Genomic DNA, 20,569 nt, shown 5'->3' with positions numbered 1-20,569 from the left:
GTCTGCAGGTCCTTGAGCAAGGCCCTTAACCCCCAGCTCCCTGGGTACTGCAACAGGTGGCCGCCCTTCACAGCCAGCTTGCTCTCACCTACATGAAGCAGGTTGGGGGAGGTATTACGAGAATTTCCTCATGGGGATCAATAAAGTATCAACTATTATCAAAAGCTGCACCCACCGCAATCTGGTATAAAAGCAATTTTTCATCCACACTGCACACTTTTCTCAATTTTTACTCTCACTGGTACATTTGTCTTTGTACAAATAAAAGTATCATCATAACTCCATGTGCAATTTAGAGAGCAAAGGAAGCACATAGATACTCTACACAGAGCACAGAGGTGGGAATCGCCAACCCCCACAGTGTGCAGCAATAGTGATTCCCAGAGATCCAGCACAGTAACTTAAAAAAATGCTTAAAAAAGAAATTATTTGTATATGTCATCTTAACAGAAAATAAAAGGTTTTGCGTGTAACATATATACTGATAAAATATGTGAATTGGATGCATACATTTGCAGCACACACATGGTAAGATAATATAAGATGTCACCATATTTATTCTGGGGGAAATTATTTTGCGTACAGTGGTAAGTTGCAGAAAGTACACAGATACAAATATATACTGCAAAACAAAAGGCAATGACGCATACAATGTGAAAACAAAGTGCGCAGATAACAGAATTTTGTTCAGGAAATACATTTAAATAACTTGTGGTGTATTTGCAATTAATCTGCTATGGTAACAATTTAATCAACCGAATAAAGACTTAAGTGTATTTCCATGTAAATGTAACAAAACACATTTCCACTCTGGAAATAATCAATAGCGTATTGGTGTTGCAAGTGTGAGAATTTAAGGATTCCAGTGTAACAGTAGTTCATTGAATTACACTGCAAATGTTTAATTGTTATAAAACAAAATGGTTCTGTGGCTTGGTGAGCAGCGTTTTGTCCTCACATGCCTATTCTGGATGCAGCTCTGTCTGAGTGGAGTTCGCACACTATCCTAGTTTAGGTGTTTCCTCAAATACTGAAATAAAACATGTGGTATAGGTAACTATTTTGCTTTGTCTGTTCCTGCTGATGAATTTTTCTTCCCTCCAGGGTGTATCACAGCCTTGTGCCCTATTTTATCTGGGATAGGCTCCAGACCCCCCCCCCCATGACCCAGATAAATGCTTAGAAGAATGGATGGATGGATGGATGGATGGGGAAAATATGGTTGTATTTCTATATTCGTCTCCAAGGTGTACAAAAGCAGCAGTGTCTGCTCAATAACCTCATTTGTGAAAGAAAGCTTTTCATGCTGGAAAACAGCGACACCCTGGTGAAACGTAGGAAAACGAAGACTAAAGCACAGCTCAGTCACTGTCCTGTCTATGGTGAGCATAGACCCCAGCCGGGAAGTCAAGTCAGGACTGACAGTAAGGCCAGTCCCTAGCAGAGTTCAAATGACACAGAGTAGGAGGGCCTCCAAGCAAAAGCATTACGTGGCACCAATTACCAGTAACACTGTGGAAATTTAGGGTGTTGATGCACTTAAACTTCAAATGCAAAATGTATGCTAATTTAAAAGTGGGGGTAAATAATCAGATAAATGAACAAAAGTGAAATGAATGTACCATTTGATATCTCTACAGAGGGCATGGTATTATTAAAAATACTGGGTTATTTTAATAAATTATACAGATGTGTATAACAAATAGTAAAACTAAACCACATGCAGTTTATCAACAAAAATCATACAGGATAATGACACTATTCCCATTACACACTGTAACATGTGCTTCATCTCTGACGTACAATTCACTGGACATCTGTGGATGGTTAATCCATACAAACTATAAGAAAATGAGTCACCCCCCCGCCCCCAAAATAAATGTTTTATTGCAGGTGCACTGCAACAAATTTAACTGGGGGCCCGAGCAGCGATAGCTCCTGGATCGTTATTGCTTTTGTACTGATTATTTTTATACATGTAAGACTGGCTGCAGGGAAGCAGTAGTTTCCCCGAAATGAAAATTAAGTGAAGTGCAAATAGTCTGGAAGGAATCACTTTAAAATTCTAATACTTGCTCCATTCTCTTGCTGTGACTCACGGCAGCATATGAAATTGCATTTACTGAAGCAGCCACACTGGTTAAAGGCAGACATGAGCTTTATGGGATGAGTGCATGTGTTGCCAACACTCCACCCTGGATACAGATCTCGCCTTGTATGAGACACAGGAAAAGGGACAGTTGCTTCACTGGTTGTGCTCAGTAGCAGACGGTGATGCAACAGGTCCACAGCACAGAGAGCAGAAGCACATCCTACTGGCTGAAACAGTGACTTGTTTTACTCTGCCTGGCTCCACGTAACCTATGAGATTAATTTGCTTTTGTTTGTTGCTAGATGTTAAAACAAAACCATTTGTCTTCTTAATAAAGCATTAACCTTATGGTTAGCCTGAGTTCTAACCCAGGTGGCATCTGACCCAAATTCTATCCAAGCCTGAAGCCTCACACTAGACCTCCCAATTTTAACTGCAGTCGTAAACGGAAAGTATTACTTCAGAATTCCAGCTGGAAGTAAAGGGCACAGGTATGCAGAAGTCATATCATTTTAATAAATTGGTTTTACAGACACACATTTTTGTTTCAAGTCCAAGGTATGACACTGCTTTGGCTAATACTACATTTTGGTATTATTGATAACAGCAGTCATGCAGGTATGTACAGGCTGGTTTAAGGATGTTAAATGTGCATCTTTAAGTTGTATATAACAAGTTTCCAATAAAATGATCAGAGTACCTGCAAGAACAAAATCGAGTCTAAAAATTTAAGATAAAACCACAGATTTCTATTGACTTCGTGGTTGTGTGGGTGTGTATGCAGAGACTAAACAGGGACTAAACTAGCAGCTCACACACAAAAAATCTACACATTCTTCCTCCTTTCACCCTTAACGACTTTATTCAAAAGTCTGGACACAACGCATAAACCAATCATTTTACAAACTGGTCCATATTAAACAGTTAAAAATACTCCTCCGACATTATAGTCATCCAAGTCACACAGAAAAAAACAAAATGACAAATGAAGATATAAATACGGTTTTGGGGATTTTTTTCAAAATAGCACTGGAAGCATCTCACAACGACAAATGACCAGAAAAAAAATAATAGTAATACCATGCAAAACCAAGAATGGAACTGGTGCTGACAGCCAGTTGTGTCACAGCCCCCGTGCTTTGACAAACTGCGCCTGAGAGGGCAGTGGCATGTCTGCAGTGTCCAGCTGGGTTTCCACTGTCCCACTGGCACCTATGATGACTGCGGCTTTCTGCAGACTGTCGTATCTCTTCTGCCTCTCAGCGACAGCAGCGCACGCAGCCACTACTTCATCGCCCTCAAAATCATAGTCAGGGACGAGCTCAGGAACTTCAAGCAGCTGCTGCATGGTATCCTGCTGCTGCCTGAGCTTCTCCTCCATCTCTCGTCTCTGCTTCTGCAACTTCTGAGCCCACGCCAGGTCCTCAGTCCATAGAGGGAGCTCAGCTGGACACAGGTGAACTGCAACCTGGAAACTTCTCACTGCCTGTAGACAAAAATCCAGGTGCATTAAAAATGTAACCATGAGGTGATTGTCACCGAGTAAGAAACAGAGGAGTTAGTCATGTATCCACTTCTCTGCTTTAAGTTTCTTAAGAATGTACAAGTGGTTATGCAATGATAGAACTTGGACAGTGTTGATATCTGAGCCAGTAACTGCTACTGCAGGCCAAATGGTTATCCATATTTTTATTTATTCCAAAAATACTGACATTGTACCCTGATGCCATGGATTTGATTTCTCAACACAGAGCATGAAAATTTTTAAATTCATCAAACTGAAATAGAACACACAAAAATGAAAAACATACACTGTTGGAAAATAGGTATACGTCCACTTTAGAAGTCTACGAATAAATTTTTATTAAGGTTCTACTGGAATCTAAGTATGCGACTGAACATTCACTGAGAGGACGCAAGTCGATGGATGACTGCATTTTCATGTTTACATAAAGCTGTTTGGATACTACTGTAACAAGTACAGATATCAAAGAACCTTCACAGATCTACATATGCTTAAGGAAACAGTGGCTCAGTGAGTAGCACTGCGGCCTCATACGTCTAGGGCTCATGTACGACAGCTGGCTTTGTGCTTGTGGAGTTCTGCATGCTTTGCCTGTGTTTCTGTTCCTCCCACAGTTCAAAAACCAAAACTACATTTGTGTGAACTGTGTTTTAAGGTGTGGTCTTGTGCATGTGTGCCCTACAGTGGACTGGCATCCAATCCAGGGAATCACAAATAACAAAGCTGCCAAGATTAACGCTTGGGCCAAAGAAAATGCCAGTGAATATTCACTTAATATCAACAGACCTCTGGGACCACTTTTCTGATTAATTTGGACTCTGAGTAATGATACACAGTTCCAGGAACTAGTCCTTTTCCTTTTGGTAAGACAGAATTCCATTTCCATTGGACACTTGGCCAGCAACCACTCAGGAGAGACGGTGCACAGCATAGAGCCTTAGAACAGAGAAGTACATTGATCATGTAGGTTTGCTAGTAAAACCTACTACGGGCAGAAATGCGGAAATGCTACAAACTTTTAGCTTTAGTTACAACAATGTCTTCTAATAAACTGGCTATGGTTTTGTTTACCGATGATTCAGAGAGTCTCACATATTGCTTTATGTAACGGAAAAAGTTAAACTAGAGAAAACGTTTAGCAAAACAATTCCTCACACTTGGCTTGACTTCCTGTTGTTGTTTACATGCACTGGTAACTTTGGCCAGCCACTTGCAAACATTTCTTAAGCATCAGAAGAGTTGATTTTAACACAAAAAACTTTTGTAATGTCTTAGTCATCAAAAACTGCTCAGCTTTAAAATCACCTTAAAGAAACCAGTACTTTTTGGTCCAGTAAATGCAGTACAGATGTGCTATCCCACTCTTAAGACATTAAGGTTTTAATTCTCTTTTTTTTTTTTGCTTTGAACATCACCAGTGTACACTGCAAAAGTAAACTTATCAAGCTGGTTAAAACGTAGACAACTGCATATATGGGAACATCAATGAGCTTCAAAGGCTAATTCATACGTTTTATCATTTATAACCAACTAATCAGATCTATGCTAGTAAGAATCACATTTTAAACCAATAATAATCATGTGTTACTTTCAGTGAAATATTGCTTTTTCAGTTCTAATTGAGAGATTAATCAGAGTCAACTCTGCTTAACAAAACTATTTGATCTCTGGCGTTCTACAATGTCAGAATGTACAAGATGAAAACTGCTAGATTTGAATTTGCATGTTCAGGCCTGTGTGGTGTACAAATTATTTTTGGCATTAGGGCATGGGTGTGTTAAGTGTGTGTTAATACTCTGGCATGGTTTTGAAATTGTGAAGCATTATAGGACAACAAAAGGATAAAAACAGATACAAGATTTACTGGTTTCATAATGTGATGCCCTACATAAATAACTAAAGTTTAGTACATTCAAAAAGCATTTAAAACACTTAAAGTAGTAACAGAAAAATCCATGTAAATGATTTAATGATAACAGGTCCTATGGAATTACTATTTTTATGCAAACACCTTACCAGGTCAACCTCTCCCATATTAAGCTGAGCCCGACCAAGGGTCTGCCTTGCCTCCCACCAAAGGGGGCGGAGTTTCACTGCCATCTCAGCTGCCCGCACCGCGGGGAACACCTCCTGCAGGTGAGATAAAACCTGGACGAAGACACCACTGTATCATTTACATCCACAAATACAATGGACAATTATAGTAGCATTACTGCTTATTGCAGTTTATACACCCAGTATTTATATCAGGAATGTGCAGCTCCATCACTGAGGCTGAGATACACATCTCCTTATATTAGGAATGTGCAGCTCCATCACTGAGGCTGAGATACACATCTCCTTATATTAGGAATGTGCAGCTCCATCACTGAGGCTGAGATACACATCTCCTTATATTAGGAATGTGCAGCTCCATCACTGAGGCTGAGATACACATCTCCTTATATTAGGAATGTGCAGCTCCATCACTGAGGCTGAGATACACATCTCCATGCATTGCCAATGATCCGATACACTAAAGATACACATCAAGCGAATACTATTGCGATGATATTATTTACCCCAATGCAATGCAATCTGACATGATTTGATTCAAACATCAAACGATGTGATGTAAAAGAATAAGATGCTAGGCAATTCAATACGGCAGATACAGAAACAAATTAGAGAGGGGGAATAAATCTAAACATAAAATCAAATGGCAAAAAATGATTGGTCACATTTATAAATAATAAAGACATAGGGCCTCTGCTAATAATTATATGCTAATAAATTGGATTTTACCGATGCAAAGACGTTAGAAAACAATGCATCCCGAGTTCATACCAAATTGTATGAGTTTAAATAAATAAATAAATAATTGGGGCAATCTCATAATGAACTTTTATGCCAAAGCACTGAGGCGAATCAGTGAATTGTACAATCCCTAATATATACATGCATGTCCCCTCCACCTCACCATTCTAAAAAGGAATCATACTGAAAAGTTAGAGATGCACCAGTCCCACGTTCAGTGCCCATACAATCCCAATACCCGAACAGAAGGTATCGGCTGATATGAGTACTCATCTGATACCAGAGATTTTTTTTGTTTAAACTTGTAAATATAAATGAAAAACAATGTATGCCAAAAAAGCTTTAATTAGGCTACTAGAAACATATATAACATACTGTTCCATCTCGCTTGTGCATCTTGTTTTAAGCATTTTTGAGGCATTTTGCTGTTCAATTTGAATATCTTCCAAGTGAGAATACACAAGTGACGAATGCTTAAAATGCTCCCCAAATTTCCCCCCCCACTGGTAACAATGTCATTTACACTTTGTTGTGGTAGCAGCCCTTTGTGTATCAGAAGCTGCAGCAAAACAGCCCAAGCTAGTGACTCACAAATCATCCATTGCTTTTTTCATACTACTTGCATAATCCAGCACAATTGAGTGCGCTTTTAGTGAGATTTTATACTAACTACTACTTCTACTTTCGGTTTTTAAAAAGACTGCAAATTGCTCTGCTACTAGTTGTTTTGAGCATAAAATACTTAGATTGCAGACATGTTTGTTAGTTTGCTTTGCAAGCATGCAAGTCACATTTGCTATTGCTACCTTATCTGATGTTCTTACGCTCCTCCTACTGCAAAGGGTATGCGCATGACGTCACAGCAAGTGGAAGCCACTGCGCTCACACCCACTGAGTGGCAAACAGACTGAGTGGCACCAGTAACATTTAGCTTGAATGCCGCAAAATCACATTAAAAGTAAAATGGGAAAGAGCTGTCATGTGATCCACTGTAAAAATCAATTGTACAAATCGAACAAGAAATAGGATCTTTTTACAGACTTATTGACTAAATAAGTAAGTATCAGACAAGGATTGGTCACATACAGCAGATACCTGATCCGTCTACTTAGGTATGGACCAGTCCCAATACTGATCCCAAATATCTGATTGCTGCACCTCTAGAAAAAAAGTACTTATCGATGGCATCAGAGGCACCTTTACTTCAGCATCAAAAAGACACGCTAAAAGCTTTCAACTAACTCAGATTTTCATACGTATTAAAATCTCAGTACCAAGTTATCACAATGAGCAGAAAAGGTCTGACTCATTGATAAAGCAAAATATAAATATCCTATAGCAGTCCCTTCAAATAAACTCCTTTGCTAACAATACAGTTGACTAGCAACATGAAAATGATGAATTGCAAAAATGTGGAAAGATTAAAGAATAACGGAAAAAAAAATCACAACTGTATGAATAAAAACTGTTTACAGAGATCAAACCTGATGTTCTTTTCTGATTAGAGTTTAACAGTTCAGTTTTGTAACTCTCTTCATGCACCTACAAATCATGCTGTGTGCACCGATGAGCAGCACTGACATTTACCGGCAATCATGCCACATCCACCCTTGTTAAATTTCAACAACATGCATCAGCTGCACTGTGAAAATGATTAAAAGGAACACAGTGCTCCTGTTCTTATGTAGCACCTCTGCAGTGGTCACTCTCTAAACGATGGAAAACTGACCTGCTCCTAACACTGATGTGGAGTTTACATATAAATGCTGCTTCTTTAAAAGCACGACTACGAAAGAGCATATGCTGGTCTATTTAGCCACAACTTCCTTTGCCATAACTGTAATTACACAGAAGTGCCGTACATGAGTCACTATCCAATACACAAGTATGAGGTCACACCGCCAGAAACAACAAGAACGCGACACACACACAGACAGAAAGACACAAACCGGCTGAGATCTTCATGTACCTGCGACTTCATTTCATACAGGGTTGCATCTTCTGGGGTCATCTGAATCGCTTCCTCCCATCTTTTTATCGCCTCCCAGGGCCTGCGTGTTGAACAGCAAAGCCATCACCTATAGTGTGCCGGTCACATTACACAAATCACGATACGCAACACATATGTTTTTGCACTTACACCAGTGGCTAAAATTGTGGAAACACTTCCAATTTTGAGAGATTGCAGAAAGTTATTAAACTGTTGCTCCAGTTCAATGTGTGATATTTGTAACATTCTTTGAAACATTAATGCCAATGTTCGATTAGTAATTTTTTAAAGTGTAAAGCGTAAAGCCAAAAATGCTAGGTGTTTCCATAATTTTGACTAATGTATGCACTCCCCCCTTTTCAAATAAATGCTTTCATAGGAGGGGGGTTCACGGTGGGCCTGGAGAATATCCTCAAAATGAAGGCAAGGTTGAGCCAGGATGGTGGCCATGGAGCATTGCCTCAAACAAACGAGCACATGCAACATGAATCACCTGCCCTCAACCCTTGCCCAAAGCAGTAGGCGTAGCAGTGACCATAATGAAGATGATAATATGATGAAAGGTCTGAGAGGCAGTGTGGAAACTGGCTTATTTCCTCAAAATTACTCATTCAAATTCAATGGCTACAGATGAGTACATAACAAACTTCAATGAGTATTTAACATCCTGCAGAAACACTAACACTAACAATGCATACATGTTGGCAGTAGACAAAATAGGCATAATAGAAACCCGAATTTCTGCTCATTCATCGTATTCAATTATTCTATGTATTGAACAACTGATCAGTCCTTACACTGTTGGAAACATCACTTAAATGTGATTAAAAAAAATCTGGTAAAATAAAACATGTACATTCATTATCTAGAACAGATTTCAGATTATTCAGAGAAAAGCAGCATATGTAATCTAGGAAAACAGAAGCAACGCAGGATCTTTCTCAACACCAAGTTTCTGTCTTGCATTCAAAACTATTTCTATCTTCAGTAAATAAGCATGAGAAAGGAAACGGGTGCAGCGTGAAAACCCGTGACCGAGAGAACTGCTAATCAGGCCAGAACTTCAGAAATGACGCATATGCTGTCAGGCTCGAGTAAAAGTTTACAATCCAAGCCATCCAGAGAAGGAAAAAAGAAAGGTTAATCAATAAAAGTTCCCGGAAAAAAACAGGTACGCTTACAAAACAGGCTACTCTTTACAGCCATAAGTGCAGATAGAACAGTTAAGTGGCTCGATTTATGGTAAGTTACAACAATACTGTAATGTACACTCGCTTAAGAGAGGTTCCTGACGTCAAGCCATTTAATTTAACTCTAGCAAACATTTATAACATGCAGTGAAGCCCTTACTCACATATTCTATCCTGTCCCCGTCAGCTGGGAATGCAGTAATTTAAGGAATATAATAGAGCAAATAAATGTTGGGTCCCTATTAATTAACAGATTAATTACAGCAGGGAATCACAACCTATGCTGTAAATCCATTTTAGGTGAGTAACAAGATATATCTGTTACTCGTACAAAGGAACAAATTGTACACAAACAGCAATTCTAAAAGTACACTTGAGTGCTGTGGTATGCTGAGTTTGTTTAACGTTTTTAGATTCTGAGGGTACAGTCTGTGAAAATGCTTTCAGGGTGACTGCAAATACAGTAGAGGTAGATCAAAACCCGTTTGAAAAAACAGCATGACGTTGCTGTGCAGACTGTAAGCTACAATGAGTGTCCCTAGTTTTAAGGACTAAAAATGGCATTTATAAGTAATACTTTCTACACCGTGAATGATCCATTTCACACTGCCCAGTCACATGACCAGCCACAACAATCTGATCAGACTCATACTGTCCTGGAGAGTCGTACTGCCAAGGTACGTTAGGCCTGCAATCCTTAAAGGCATCAATGTGAAAAATTAACCACTGCATTTCAACAGAAACTTTTGTCCTTTCTCACTTCCTCCTAGAATTGTGGGTGTCAATTTGTGTCTAGTCTGCATGCCTAAATGTGTCACTTCAATAACACGTACCAGAAACAGGAAAAAAAACAAATGTTGAATAGGCAGGTCAGTATAAACTTAATGGCAAGAGAAATTTAACATGCTTTTTGCATCTACAAATATATTAATAATACATTAGTAATATAGAAATACACCTATGTGGTGTTCCCTGGGGTGTTACGGGCCAGTGTGTGGCTCAGTTTGCTAAGCCTGTGTGCCTGTAATCAGAAGGTTGCCAGTTCAAACCCAGCCTCAGCACGTCTGCAGGGCCTTCAGCAAGGCCCTTAACCCCCAGCTCCCTGGGCGCTGCTATGGGCGGCTACCCTTCGCAGGCAACTTACTCTTCAAAGATTAAGTTGAGGGAGGCGTAAGGACAATTTCCCCACAGGGATTAATAATGTATCAATTATTATTGCTGTCATACAGTAGACGGCTAAATTAAAGATGGTCAAACGTGCAAGCAATTGTCATGTACTTACACATCTGTACAAAGCAATAAAAGATAAGGCCGTCAACATTTTTTTTTCTAAAAAGAAACAGATATGAAAATGCAGTAAAAAAGCAAATGATGATGTGTGCGCCCTACTGAGGAAGAAAAAATGTTATATTCATAGGGCTGGGTATTGGCACAGATGCCCTGATTCAATTCAATCCAATTTGATTCCAATTCGATATTGATTCAATAGGAATGAGATATGAAATACTATATAGCAGCTTTCCATATTTGGTGAGATGTTTAAAAAGCTCTAAATGGATCACAAAATTTTCAAATGCTAAGTCACTGAAAAATTGTGAAACTCACTAAAGAAAAGGCCAAAGACTTGTATACCAAAATATTTATAATCTGAGAAACAGAATATATATATAAAATCTTTTTTTGTTGCGTTCTCGTTAACTGCATGCGAGAATTCGAGAAACTGTTTGGTTTCTGGTGACCAGTTCTGATGCAGCTCTGCTGCAGTTGAAAAAGGGTTGGCAAGTTTTTGATGATCAGCACTTTGGTCTGTAGTTGAATCTTTGGCATATTGTCAGAAGTCAGGTTGCACTTCAAGTGAAGGTCTGGTGTGCTGGGGTTCTTTTTATATACACCTGGGATTATATACACTCACCTAAAGGATTATTAGGAACACCATACTAATACGGTGTTTGACCCCCTTTCGCCTTCAGAACTGCCTTAATTTTACGTGGCATTGATTCAACAAGGTGCTGAAAGCATTCTTTAGAAATGTTGGCCCATATTAATAGGATAGCATCTTGCAGTTGATGGAGATTTGTGGGATGCACATCCAGGGCACGAAGCTCCCATTCCACCACATCCCAAAGATGCTCTATTGGGTTGAGATCTGGTGACTGTGGGGGCCATTTTAGTACAGTGAACTCATTGTCATGTTCAAGAAACCAATTTGAAATGTTTCGAGCTTTGTGACATGGTGCATTATCCTGCTGGAAGTAGCCATCAGAGGATGGGTACATGGTGGTCATAAAGGGATGGACATGGTCAGAAACAATGCTCAGGTAGGCCGTGGCATTTAAACGATGCCCAATTGGCACTAAGGGGCCTAAAGTGTGCCAAAAAACATCCCCCACACCATTACACCACCACCACCAGCCTGCACTGTGGTAACAAGGCATGATGGATCCATGTTCTCATTCTGTTTACGCCAAATTCTGACTCTACCATTTGAATGTCTCAACAGAAATCGAGACTCATCAGACCAGGCAACATTTTTCCAGTCTTCAACTGTCCAATTTTGGTGAGCTCGTGCAAATTGTAGCCTCTTTTTCCTATTTGTAGTGGAGATGAGTGGTACCCGGTGGGGTCTTCTGCTGTTGTAGCCCATCCGCCTCAAGGTTGTGCGTGTTGTGGCTTCACAAATGCTTTGCTGCATACCTCGGTTGTAACAAGTGGTTATTTCAGTCAAAGTTGCTCTTCTATCAACTTGAATCAGTCGGCCCATTCTCCTCTGACCTCTAGCATCAACAAGGCATTTTCGCCACATACTGGATGTTTTTCCCTTTGCACACCATTCTTTGTAAACCCTAGAAATGGTTGTGCGTGAAAATCCCAGTAACTGAGCAGATTGTGAAATACTCAGACCGGCCCGTCTGGCACCAACAACCATGCCACGCTCAAAATTGCTTAAATCACCTTTCTTTCCCATTCTGACATTCAGTTTGGAGTTCAGGAGATTGTCTTGACCAGGACCACACCCCTAAATGCATTGAAGCAACTGCCATGTGATTGGTTGATTAGATAATTGCATTAATGAAAAATTGAACAGGTGTTCCTAATAATCCTTTAGGTGAGTGTATAATTATATATTACATTACAGTATTTGTCACAGGTGAACCACTAATCTGTGATTGGTTGAATCATTAAAAGACATGACAAGACTTTGCAAAAACAGGTGTTGTGAATTTTAACAAGCTGTGAACCATCAGGACACTTTTTGACTGTTTCATTTTGCACCCAATTATTAATGTGAAAGCCCTTGGCATTAAATTGATCCATTTATTGTAACAATTGATTGATTAGAAATAAAGTTATATGCCTTTTTAAGTTACTATGTCCTTATGTGACAAGACTTTTGTCAATGACTGTACTGACACTTCAGCTTGCAACAAAAAATGATGAGCATTTGTTACCTTCTACATTTTGAGATGAAGTAAATGGGAAGGGGAATACTCTATCAAATGAAGCCACGTTTACTGGAAGTAACATGCGTCAAACAAGTAATTAGCTGGAAGGTGTAATGTAAATCAGCCAGTCAGAAATATCATGCACTTTTGTATTTACTCAGACGCTCTCATACCACAAGACATCACATAACCGCAGTATCACGTACTTTCATTACTGAAAACTTCCTTTTGGCAAGGGTGGAAGGTGTACACTAACAGTTTGGCGAGTTGCTTGGCAATAAAGTCCTCCGTTTTGTTATCAATATGGGGAAATCGGAGCTTTCTTGGCTGCTACATTTCTTCCCATACAAAATGACTGGCAGGATAACTGGAAACTGAAGACTGAAAGTGATTGCAATTAAGGCTCTCCACCCTTGGATCAACGAAATATAACTGTATGGCTAAATGTATTTGGTTTGGTTTTTCTGTATGTGGACCTGCAGAGAATGCAGAAGAGAGTAATGGTGTAAACATATCTTCAGGCTATTGATCAGCCATGCAAGTCTAATGTGTATAACGTAAGTCCAGGGAAATGATTGGTAACATTTGCCAGAACTCTTTGAGCTGTTAACAAATGTTGTCCTACTGGCTTTAAGATTTAAATGATGAAGGCCAACTTCAATGATATGCTTATGTATAGTACTAGAAGAAACGTCATACATTAAAATGCTCTCAGTATGGTGTCCCTGAGCAACAGAAGACAACTCTTTCACTCCGGGGTAATGTGCTTACAAGGTACAAACTGAATTACATTCAAGTCCAGACACAGCATCGAATTCATAATCATGCTCAACTCACCGGGCCTGAAAAACGTCATTTCCTCATTGGAATTCATTTAATACCAGAAAATGTTATTATGTATAATCATTTAGGTAACAGGCATCCATAAAGCAAACTGTGAACCTTATGATTAAATTAGCTAAAATGACAAATACCCATCAAAGCCAAAAGGAAACAGATCCAGTTCTATAAAACGTGACAGAGACACGCTGATGCAGAACGAACACGTACACAGCTTGCTTGTTTCTTGGCAATTATTGAAGAACAATTTGTAGGGTTGGTCAAAATGGGGACCCTCAGAGAAACTATCAACTGCAGTATATGCTATTTACAGTACAATTTTCAAACTTCACTTATACCAGAATTTTTAAAATGTAGCTATTCAATTTTAAATACCTAGTCATTCATCATGACCATAAAATAGAAAAAAAATACAATGATCTTTGCTGTGAGTAGTTTTATCTTTATCAAAACATCCCCTTAAATCTTTATTTCAGCATTTCAGTGTATATTGCAGCCTAGATTAATGGAAGCAGAAAAATTATTTTTACAAAACATTAAATGTTTTCTTGAATGACAGTCGTCAAATCCAGGGACACCCCAACCTAGTAATAAATGTACAAATGCACTTCACAAGGCAGGACATCTGAAACTAAAAGCTAAATTAAAAATTAGAAATGAACTGCAGAAATAAACCATCCTATATTCTATAAATACAAAAGATAACCTGGTGACTTTACCCATCCACCCACACATCCATCCACTCTCCAATCACAATTGGATAGGGTCACGGAGGAGGCGGAGCCACAAGCAGCATAGGCTGCAGGACTGGGGCACACCCTGAACCTAAGGCCAGTCTACTGCAAGACACCCACACTTTGAATGTACACACTAACAGGCAACACCTTAAGATTCTCTCCACCGCAAGGGGAAATGGAGATAAACAGGAAACGCACGCGACAAAACATGCAAGGCAGTGAAGCACCGATCTGTCACTGCTGGCCTCGATTCAATTTAGACCATGACAGATTAGCTGTAATACAGGTGACATTCCATCATACTGCTGCGGAAAACACACGTTTGTTTGTGTTTGTAAGAGTAATGACATTTTCAAAAGGAATAAATTACTAAAATGTTGAAATTATTATATATATATATTTTTTTTTACATTATGGCAATTTTTTTTTTTTTGGGGGGGGGGCACGTGGTTAGCACTGTTGCCTCACACGTCTGGAACTAGGGTTTGAGTATCTGCCAGGGTTCCGTGGGTGGGGTTTGCATGTTCTCCCTGTGTTGCTGTGGAATTTCCACCGGGTACTCCGGTTTACTCTCACAGTCCAAAATCATGCTGAGACTAATTCAGGTTGCGAAATTGCCCATAGGTGTGTGAGTGTGCACATGGGTGAGTGTGCGCATGTGTGAGTGTGCTCCCCCATGACATGGAACACGATAAGCAGTTTCAGAAAATGTATGTATGGATGGATGGCGTTATGCTAATTTTATAGTAACTCAAAGTGATTTCCCAGTCAGTGGACTGAAGTATAAAATGACAAATTCATAACAGTAATAAATAAAATCACTTACTGTTTTAAAATACTACTGACGGGCAGCTCCTACACAGAGCCACATATGACAATGTTATCAAAAAAAGAACCTGTGATTAAATACAGAACCACAGGCAAGATTTTTCACGCAGAATATTACAACAAAAAATAAGGAAGAAAACTGTCATGCAGACATATTAAGGCATCTGGTGGAACTGCACACTACTGATAGACTAAAAACCTTAAAATACTTAATCTTCATTGAAAAATCATTTGAACAAAAATGCTGATAATGCTGATGGCTTAAAATATATAAATATAGAATTAAAAAAGTTTTCTAAAACACCATTGTGAATTCTTGAATACATCACTATCACTGGCTCCCCCTCCTGGAAGAACACCATGAGAACTTTCCTTTCCATATAGGAATAAATTATGTGAAAAGGACAATATGAATATTAACATAAGAAAGAACTCTTTTCCTGTGAATGCTTAACCTTGGTTACAGACAAACTCAGACCCTTGCAGCATTTACAAGAACTCTTGTGGTTACAATGCATACCTGACCAAAGTAGTGCACCAAAAAACTACTGGTGACTTTTTCCTGCAGACGAAAGGCAGCATTTAAAAAGTATTTCATGTGCTATGAGGGGAAAAAAACCTCAATACAGTGCTACTTTTTATCTTAAAAAAAAAAGAGAGAGCATATGTAAAACTTGTAAATAACTTTAGAACATTATAACGTATTAAAACAGCTTTACAATGCTGTGAACACTCATGAAACACCAGCCTTGCAAAGTACTGACATAAAATGCATCGCTGGGACCAGGGTTCGAGCCCTACGTGTGTGGCGTGTCTCCCCATGTCATTGTGGTTTCCCCCCAGAGCTCAAAAACATGCTATGGTTAACTGGAGTTACCGATCTGCCCTGTGTGTGTGAATGGTGCGTGTGCCCTGCGATGGGTTGGTGCCCCATCTTGGGTTATTCCCTGCCATGTTCCCATAGCTTCTGGGATAGGCTCCTGAACCCTGTGACCCTGCATAGGGTATAGAAAATAGATGGGTGAGCTAAATGAAGTATTGTTACAAAATCAGTTTTTGTTAGGCTAGTTATAATAGTACGGCTAATTTATGTTCTATAATGCTAGTTTAGCCTATACAATCTGGTTTATTTTCCGTTTGGGTGTTTAGCTTTTTAAATGTTTTTTTTACTTAAAAATTAACCAACGTTGTCATTAATCACGATTAATCGCACCTATCATTAAAACTTAGTCATAAATATTTACACATCGAATCCCCAGATTATTGTAGAATTAACAGAAAGCATATTTAATATTTAACAGTGTAATTTAATCTTCTATTGAACAGATTATTCATTTTCGACAAAAATATGACTTGCAATACAAGCTGTAATTCAATGATTTTAAAATGCTAGATGTTGCAGTCTGTATTTTTATTATAGCACTTTATTCCAAAAGTGCATGGGTATGATTTTTGCCTCTGGTACAAGAGGTCCTAGGTTCGAGTACCAGGTAGTTATATTACCAATGCAATAAAACAATCAAACATTATGCAGTGGTGGGTGGCTTGCTGTGACCGTATAGTGGTTTGTACTTTGCATTGTTGCCACAACAACCTCAGTTTGAATCCAGGTCATGGCAAACTTTGCCCACTACTAATTAGTTAGTGGGCAGTGATGGCTAACATCCCTAATACAAACATTTTACATCTAAAATGTCTAATGCATTTATTTCACGAAATAGCTGAATAACCATTCCATGAATTCCATTATAGGACAAAATTCTATGTAGGGTATTTTGTGACAATATTCAAGTCAAAGTCAAAGTAAACTTTATTGTCATTCGTACCACACAGTTTGAGAGTGCATGGTAGAACGAAATTGCATTTTTCTTCTGGCTCAATGTGCAAAACAAACAGAAATACTACAGGCTACACATAATACACACAATACAACACAACTACACAGAGAACATAACTACACGGAGAACTACTATTCAGCACAGAGGTAAATCTCGTGCATAGTAAATAGTGCTCAAAGTTAAAATTTGCAAGTCAAAATATTGCACAGTTAAATATTGCACAGTCAAATTATTGCACAGAGTCAAATATTGCAGTGTCTCACATTTGCCGTATTATAGCAGAGAGTGCAAGTGCAGATTACTAATAGGTAGTAGCAGCAGAGTATAGTAAATATGGAAACATGTTTTAGTGTGTGTTATGGAAATGTTTCATTATATGAATATGTAGTGCATTGTTAACAATAGAATTTTGTAGTGCGTTGTTCACAACAGAATATGTAGTGCATTTATTAAAGTGAGTTTAGAAGTCTCATGGCCTGTGGGAAGTAGCTCTTGCTCAGCCGTGCAGTCTTACATCCCATACTGCGGTAGCATTTACCAGATGGTAGCATGTTGAACAGTCTGTAGGCTGGATGTGATGGATCCCTGGCAATCCTGACCGCTTTGCTGAGGCAGTGAGATTGGTATATCTCGTGAATAGATGAAAGGGGGGTCCTGATCATTTTCTCTGCTGTCCTCATTACTCTATTAAGGGACTTCTGCTCAGAGGCATTACAGCTGCCATACCAGATTGAGATGCTGCTGGTCAGGATGCTCAATTTATTCATTAAATAAATAATTTAAATAATCATTTTAAATATTTAAATGACTAAAATGACCATTTAAATGATACCAGCCACTATGAAAATTATCTGTCAAAGTCATCCATCAAACACAGTGGGTGGGCTCTAAACAAAACCTAACATCTAATTGGTTTCTTTGCAAACTAATTTAGAAGACATTGATCTCGTCCAGTCGATTGAATTCTAATTCAGAACCACTGGTGAATATCAATATGCATACTTGACCATATTTTTACTCTTTTGTACCCATTTTATGTCATCTTCCACTGTCGAAGACCAGTTCCAAAACTAAGAACAGAAGTACAGAGGATGGTAATAAATCCCCAGATGTTAATCTTGCTCTGCAATATTAAGGACACAAACTAGACCAATCCCATGATTCACTGTGCAACAAGTTCATTCTTGAAAGGCAAGTTAGCAAGACTGGTCTTGTCAAGACCACAAGTACAATCTTTGTGTTCTTGGTATTGAGATTCACTGCATGTCTGTTTCACTCTGGGGCCATATTAACTTCTAACCATGGCAACTACGGTTAGGACCTGATTTAGAAAAAAGACATTACAGATGAAAAGTTCCTAAGTCATTGTTCTATTGTTCCTAAAGTGTATTACACAAGCTTCCCAAATTAACTATCTCAAATAGATAGCAATGATGCATAAGGCATACTGCGCTTAAGTGTTATGGTCTTTTGCTGACACTCTTATATAACGTACACATTATTTGCACTGACTTTAGATTAAACATCTCCATCTACTCATCTAAGAAAAAACGCACCTGATACAAGAAGAGCATGCAAAATCTACATGTATAGAGATTCAAAGCCTAGACCCAGGAAGAATATAAAAATCTTCCAAATTACATAAACACAAGTCACTTAACACACTACTAAACTAACAAAACAGTATTTAAGCAAGGTTTATGAAACAGTTCCTTCATACACAGTACTCTGCCCCAAAAAAAGTTGGTTACAAGACCATCTATTTGATAGTATCTTCATCAAGCATACTTTCACTGACCTGCCTTCCTCTGCCAGCAGGGACCCTTCCTCCTTCAGCCTCTGGCTCTTTGTAGCACAGTCTTCTAGCAGCACCTCCCGGCGGCGTTTGATCGCATGGAGCCAGTCCACCTCATCCCCATCCGTGCCGTCAGCAGATGCCTCAGATTCTGCCTCAAAATGCTGCACTACTGCCTTAGAGACCTTCTCACCCACCTTCCGTTTCCAGCCAAATGAGGCCATTCTGTCAAACGAAAGATTTATCACATTCTCAGGAGTCTTCGGGGACCAATTGTAATATAGATCACTAACTACCAGACTGTGCTCACAGAGAACAATATGACCCAAGTTTAAACTCCAACACATTCTACTTAAAACGGACGTTAAGTAACTTAACACATTTCTCAAATAAATTCTCGCTAAACGCGAGATGTTTAATTGAACGGTGGCTAAAAGGACAGTCCTAAAAGAAATTCAGTCTTAAATCGCTTGTAGCTATATTTAAATTGTATCGTCAAACCTTCTCTAATAAAATTCTTGAAGTTCTTCATTGTTGAAGGTTTTCGCTCGCTAAAACAACCTAAATTAGTTCACTTTAAAGTTACATCACGCATTTAGCTTTTACTTAAATGTAGAATTTCCATATCAGGAAGTCTCCAACTTATTTAAAAATAGGATTGCTATCTTGGCTAGGGGTGCCATTGGCATATGGAGTAACCTGTAGCGTTACATGTGCAAGAACGACATGACAGCATTAAAACTCCAGGACTGATGCAAATAAATGTAGCTTTTTGTACAACGCCTGGATCACCATGTATTAAACGAAAGGGCGAAAATGGAAATTGTAAACATAAAATATGCAGACTACACCGGGCTAACGCCGCGTACAATACGGGCAGCTTTGCTTCTGTGCCTGGTACAGGTAAATTTAAAAAATCACTTTGGCTTTTAAAATACAGCTCTCTTAAAGGGTGCTAACTTTATTGGGATATGTTGAAGTATTCCACGAAAACCAGCTTCGCATGCCGCGACAACATCACACCAGCATACTCACAACATGGAGGCGCTCTCCAACCCGGAAACACTGGCTAGAGCTTCCTGACGTCACCGACGTAAGATAAGGGTGTCGTATTGAAATATCGATGTTTTTTATATTGTTTTATTTTGAGAAACGATTCTAAGGTTAAAATATCGATTTTTAAAAAACGTTTCTATTATTTTAGGGAGCACCACAGGATAAATTTTATAGCCAGCACCTCGCTCCATCCCCCCTCCTCCCTGTTCGGCAAATGTTTACCGTCAAGCAGGGCTCACACACCACACTCTGAAACATATGGAATAACGCCCACTAAGGTGTTCTGTTATATCGAATTATTGGACGATGCGCAGGCATACGGAGTGGATGTCTCCGCCGAGTTCATAACTGTCCCGAGATATTCAGAGTTAATAGCCAGCTACCATCCAATCAGAAAACAGCATTTGCTGTTTCCGGGTAAATTTTAAACTCAGTTACG

The 20,569-nt window shown here is 39.0% G+C and overlaps 1 protein-coding gene across 3 annotated transcripts; it reads right to left on the bottom strand.

Moving 5' to 3' along the window:
• Positions 1–529: 529 nt before the first annotated feature.
• On the bottom strand, positions 530–20,499 carry ttc33 (tetratricopeptide repeat domain 33). Of its 3 annotated transcripts, none has more exons than XM_023823071.2 (5): positions 20,353–20,499; positions 19,078–19,299; positions 8,383–8,464; positions 5,634–5,765; positions 530–3,578 (listed from the first exon to the last, which is right to left on the bottom strand). In XM_023823071.2, the coding sequence occupies exons 2-5, from the start codon at positions 19,296–19,298 to the stop codon at positions 3,216–3,218; spliced, it is 798 nt and encodes a 265-aa protein (XP_023678839.1). In that variant the 5' UTR covers position 19,299; positions 20,353–20,499; the 3' UTR covers positions 530–3,215. The 3 variants fall into 3 exon arrangements, with proteins under 3 accessions (XP_023678839.1, XP_023678836.1, XP_023678837.1); XM_023823068.2 differs by lacking the exon at positions 20,353–20,499 and adding an exon at positions 20,110–20,334; XM_023823069.1 differs by lacking the exon at positions 20,353–20,499 and adding an exon at positions 20,035–20,123.
• Positions 20,500–20,569: the final 70 nt, after the last annotated feature.

Source organism: Paramormyrops kingsleyae, chromosome 7, assembly GCF_048594095.1.
Source record: "Paramormyrops kingsleyae isolate MSU_618 chromosome 7, PKINGS_0.4, whole genome shotgun sequence".
NCBI classification, from domain to species: Eukaryota; Metazoa; Chordata; class Actinopteri; order Osteoglossiformes; family Mormyridae; genus Paramormyrops; species Paramormyrops kingsleyae.
Note: the sequence above shows the minus strand (reverse complement) of the source record. Positions and strands in the feature narration are given on the sequence as shown.

Coding starts and splice junctions, on each gene's coding strand:
- ttc33 (XM_023823068.2), bottom strand. Junction 8,465..19,077: donor CTGCTGGCAGAGGAAGGCAG/GTCAGTGAAAGT, acceptor TTCAACACGCAG/GCCCTGGGAGGCGATAAAAA. Junction 3,579..5,633: donor ATATGGGAGAGGTTGACCTG/GTAAGGTGTTTG, acceptor TTTTGTCTACAG/GCAGTGAGAAGTTTCCAGGT.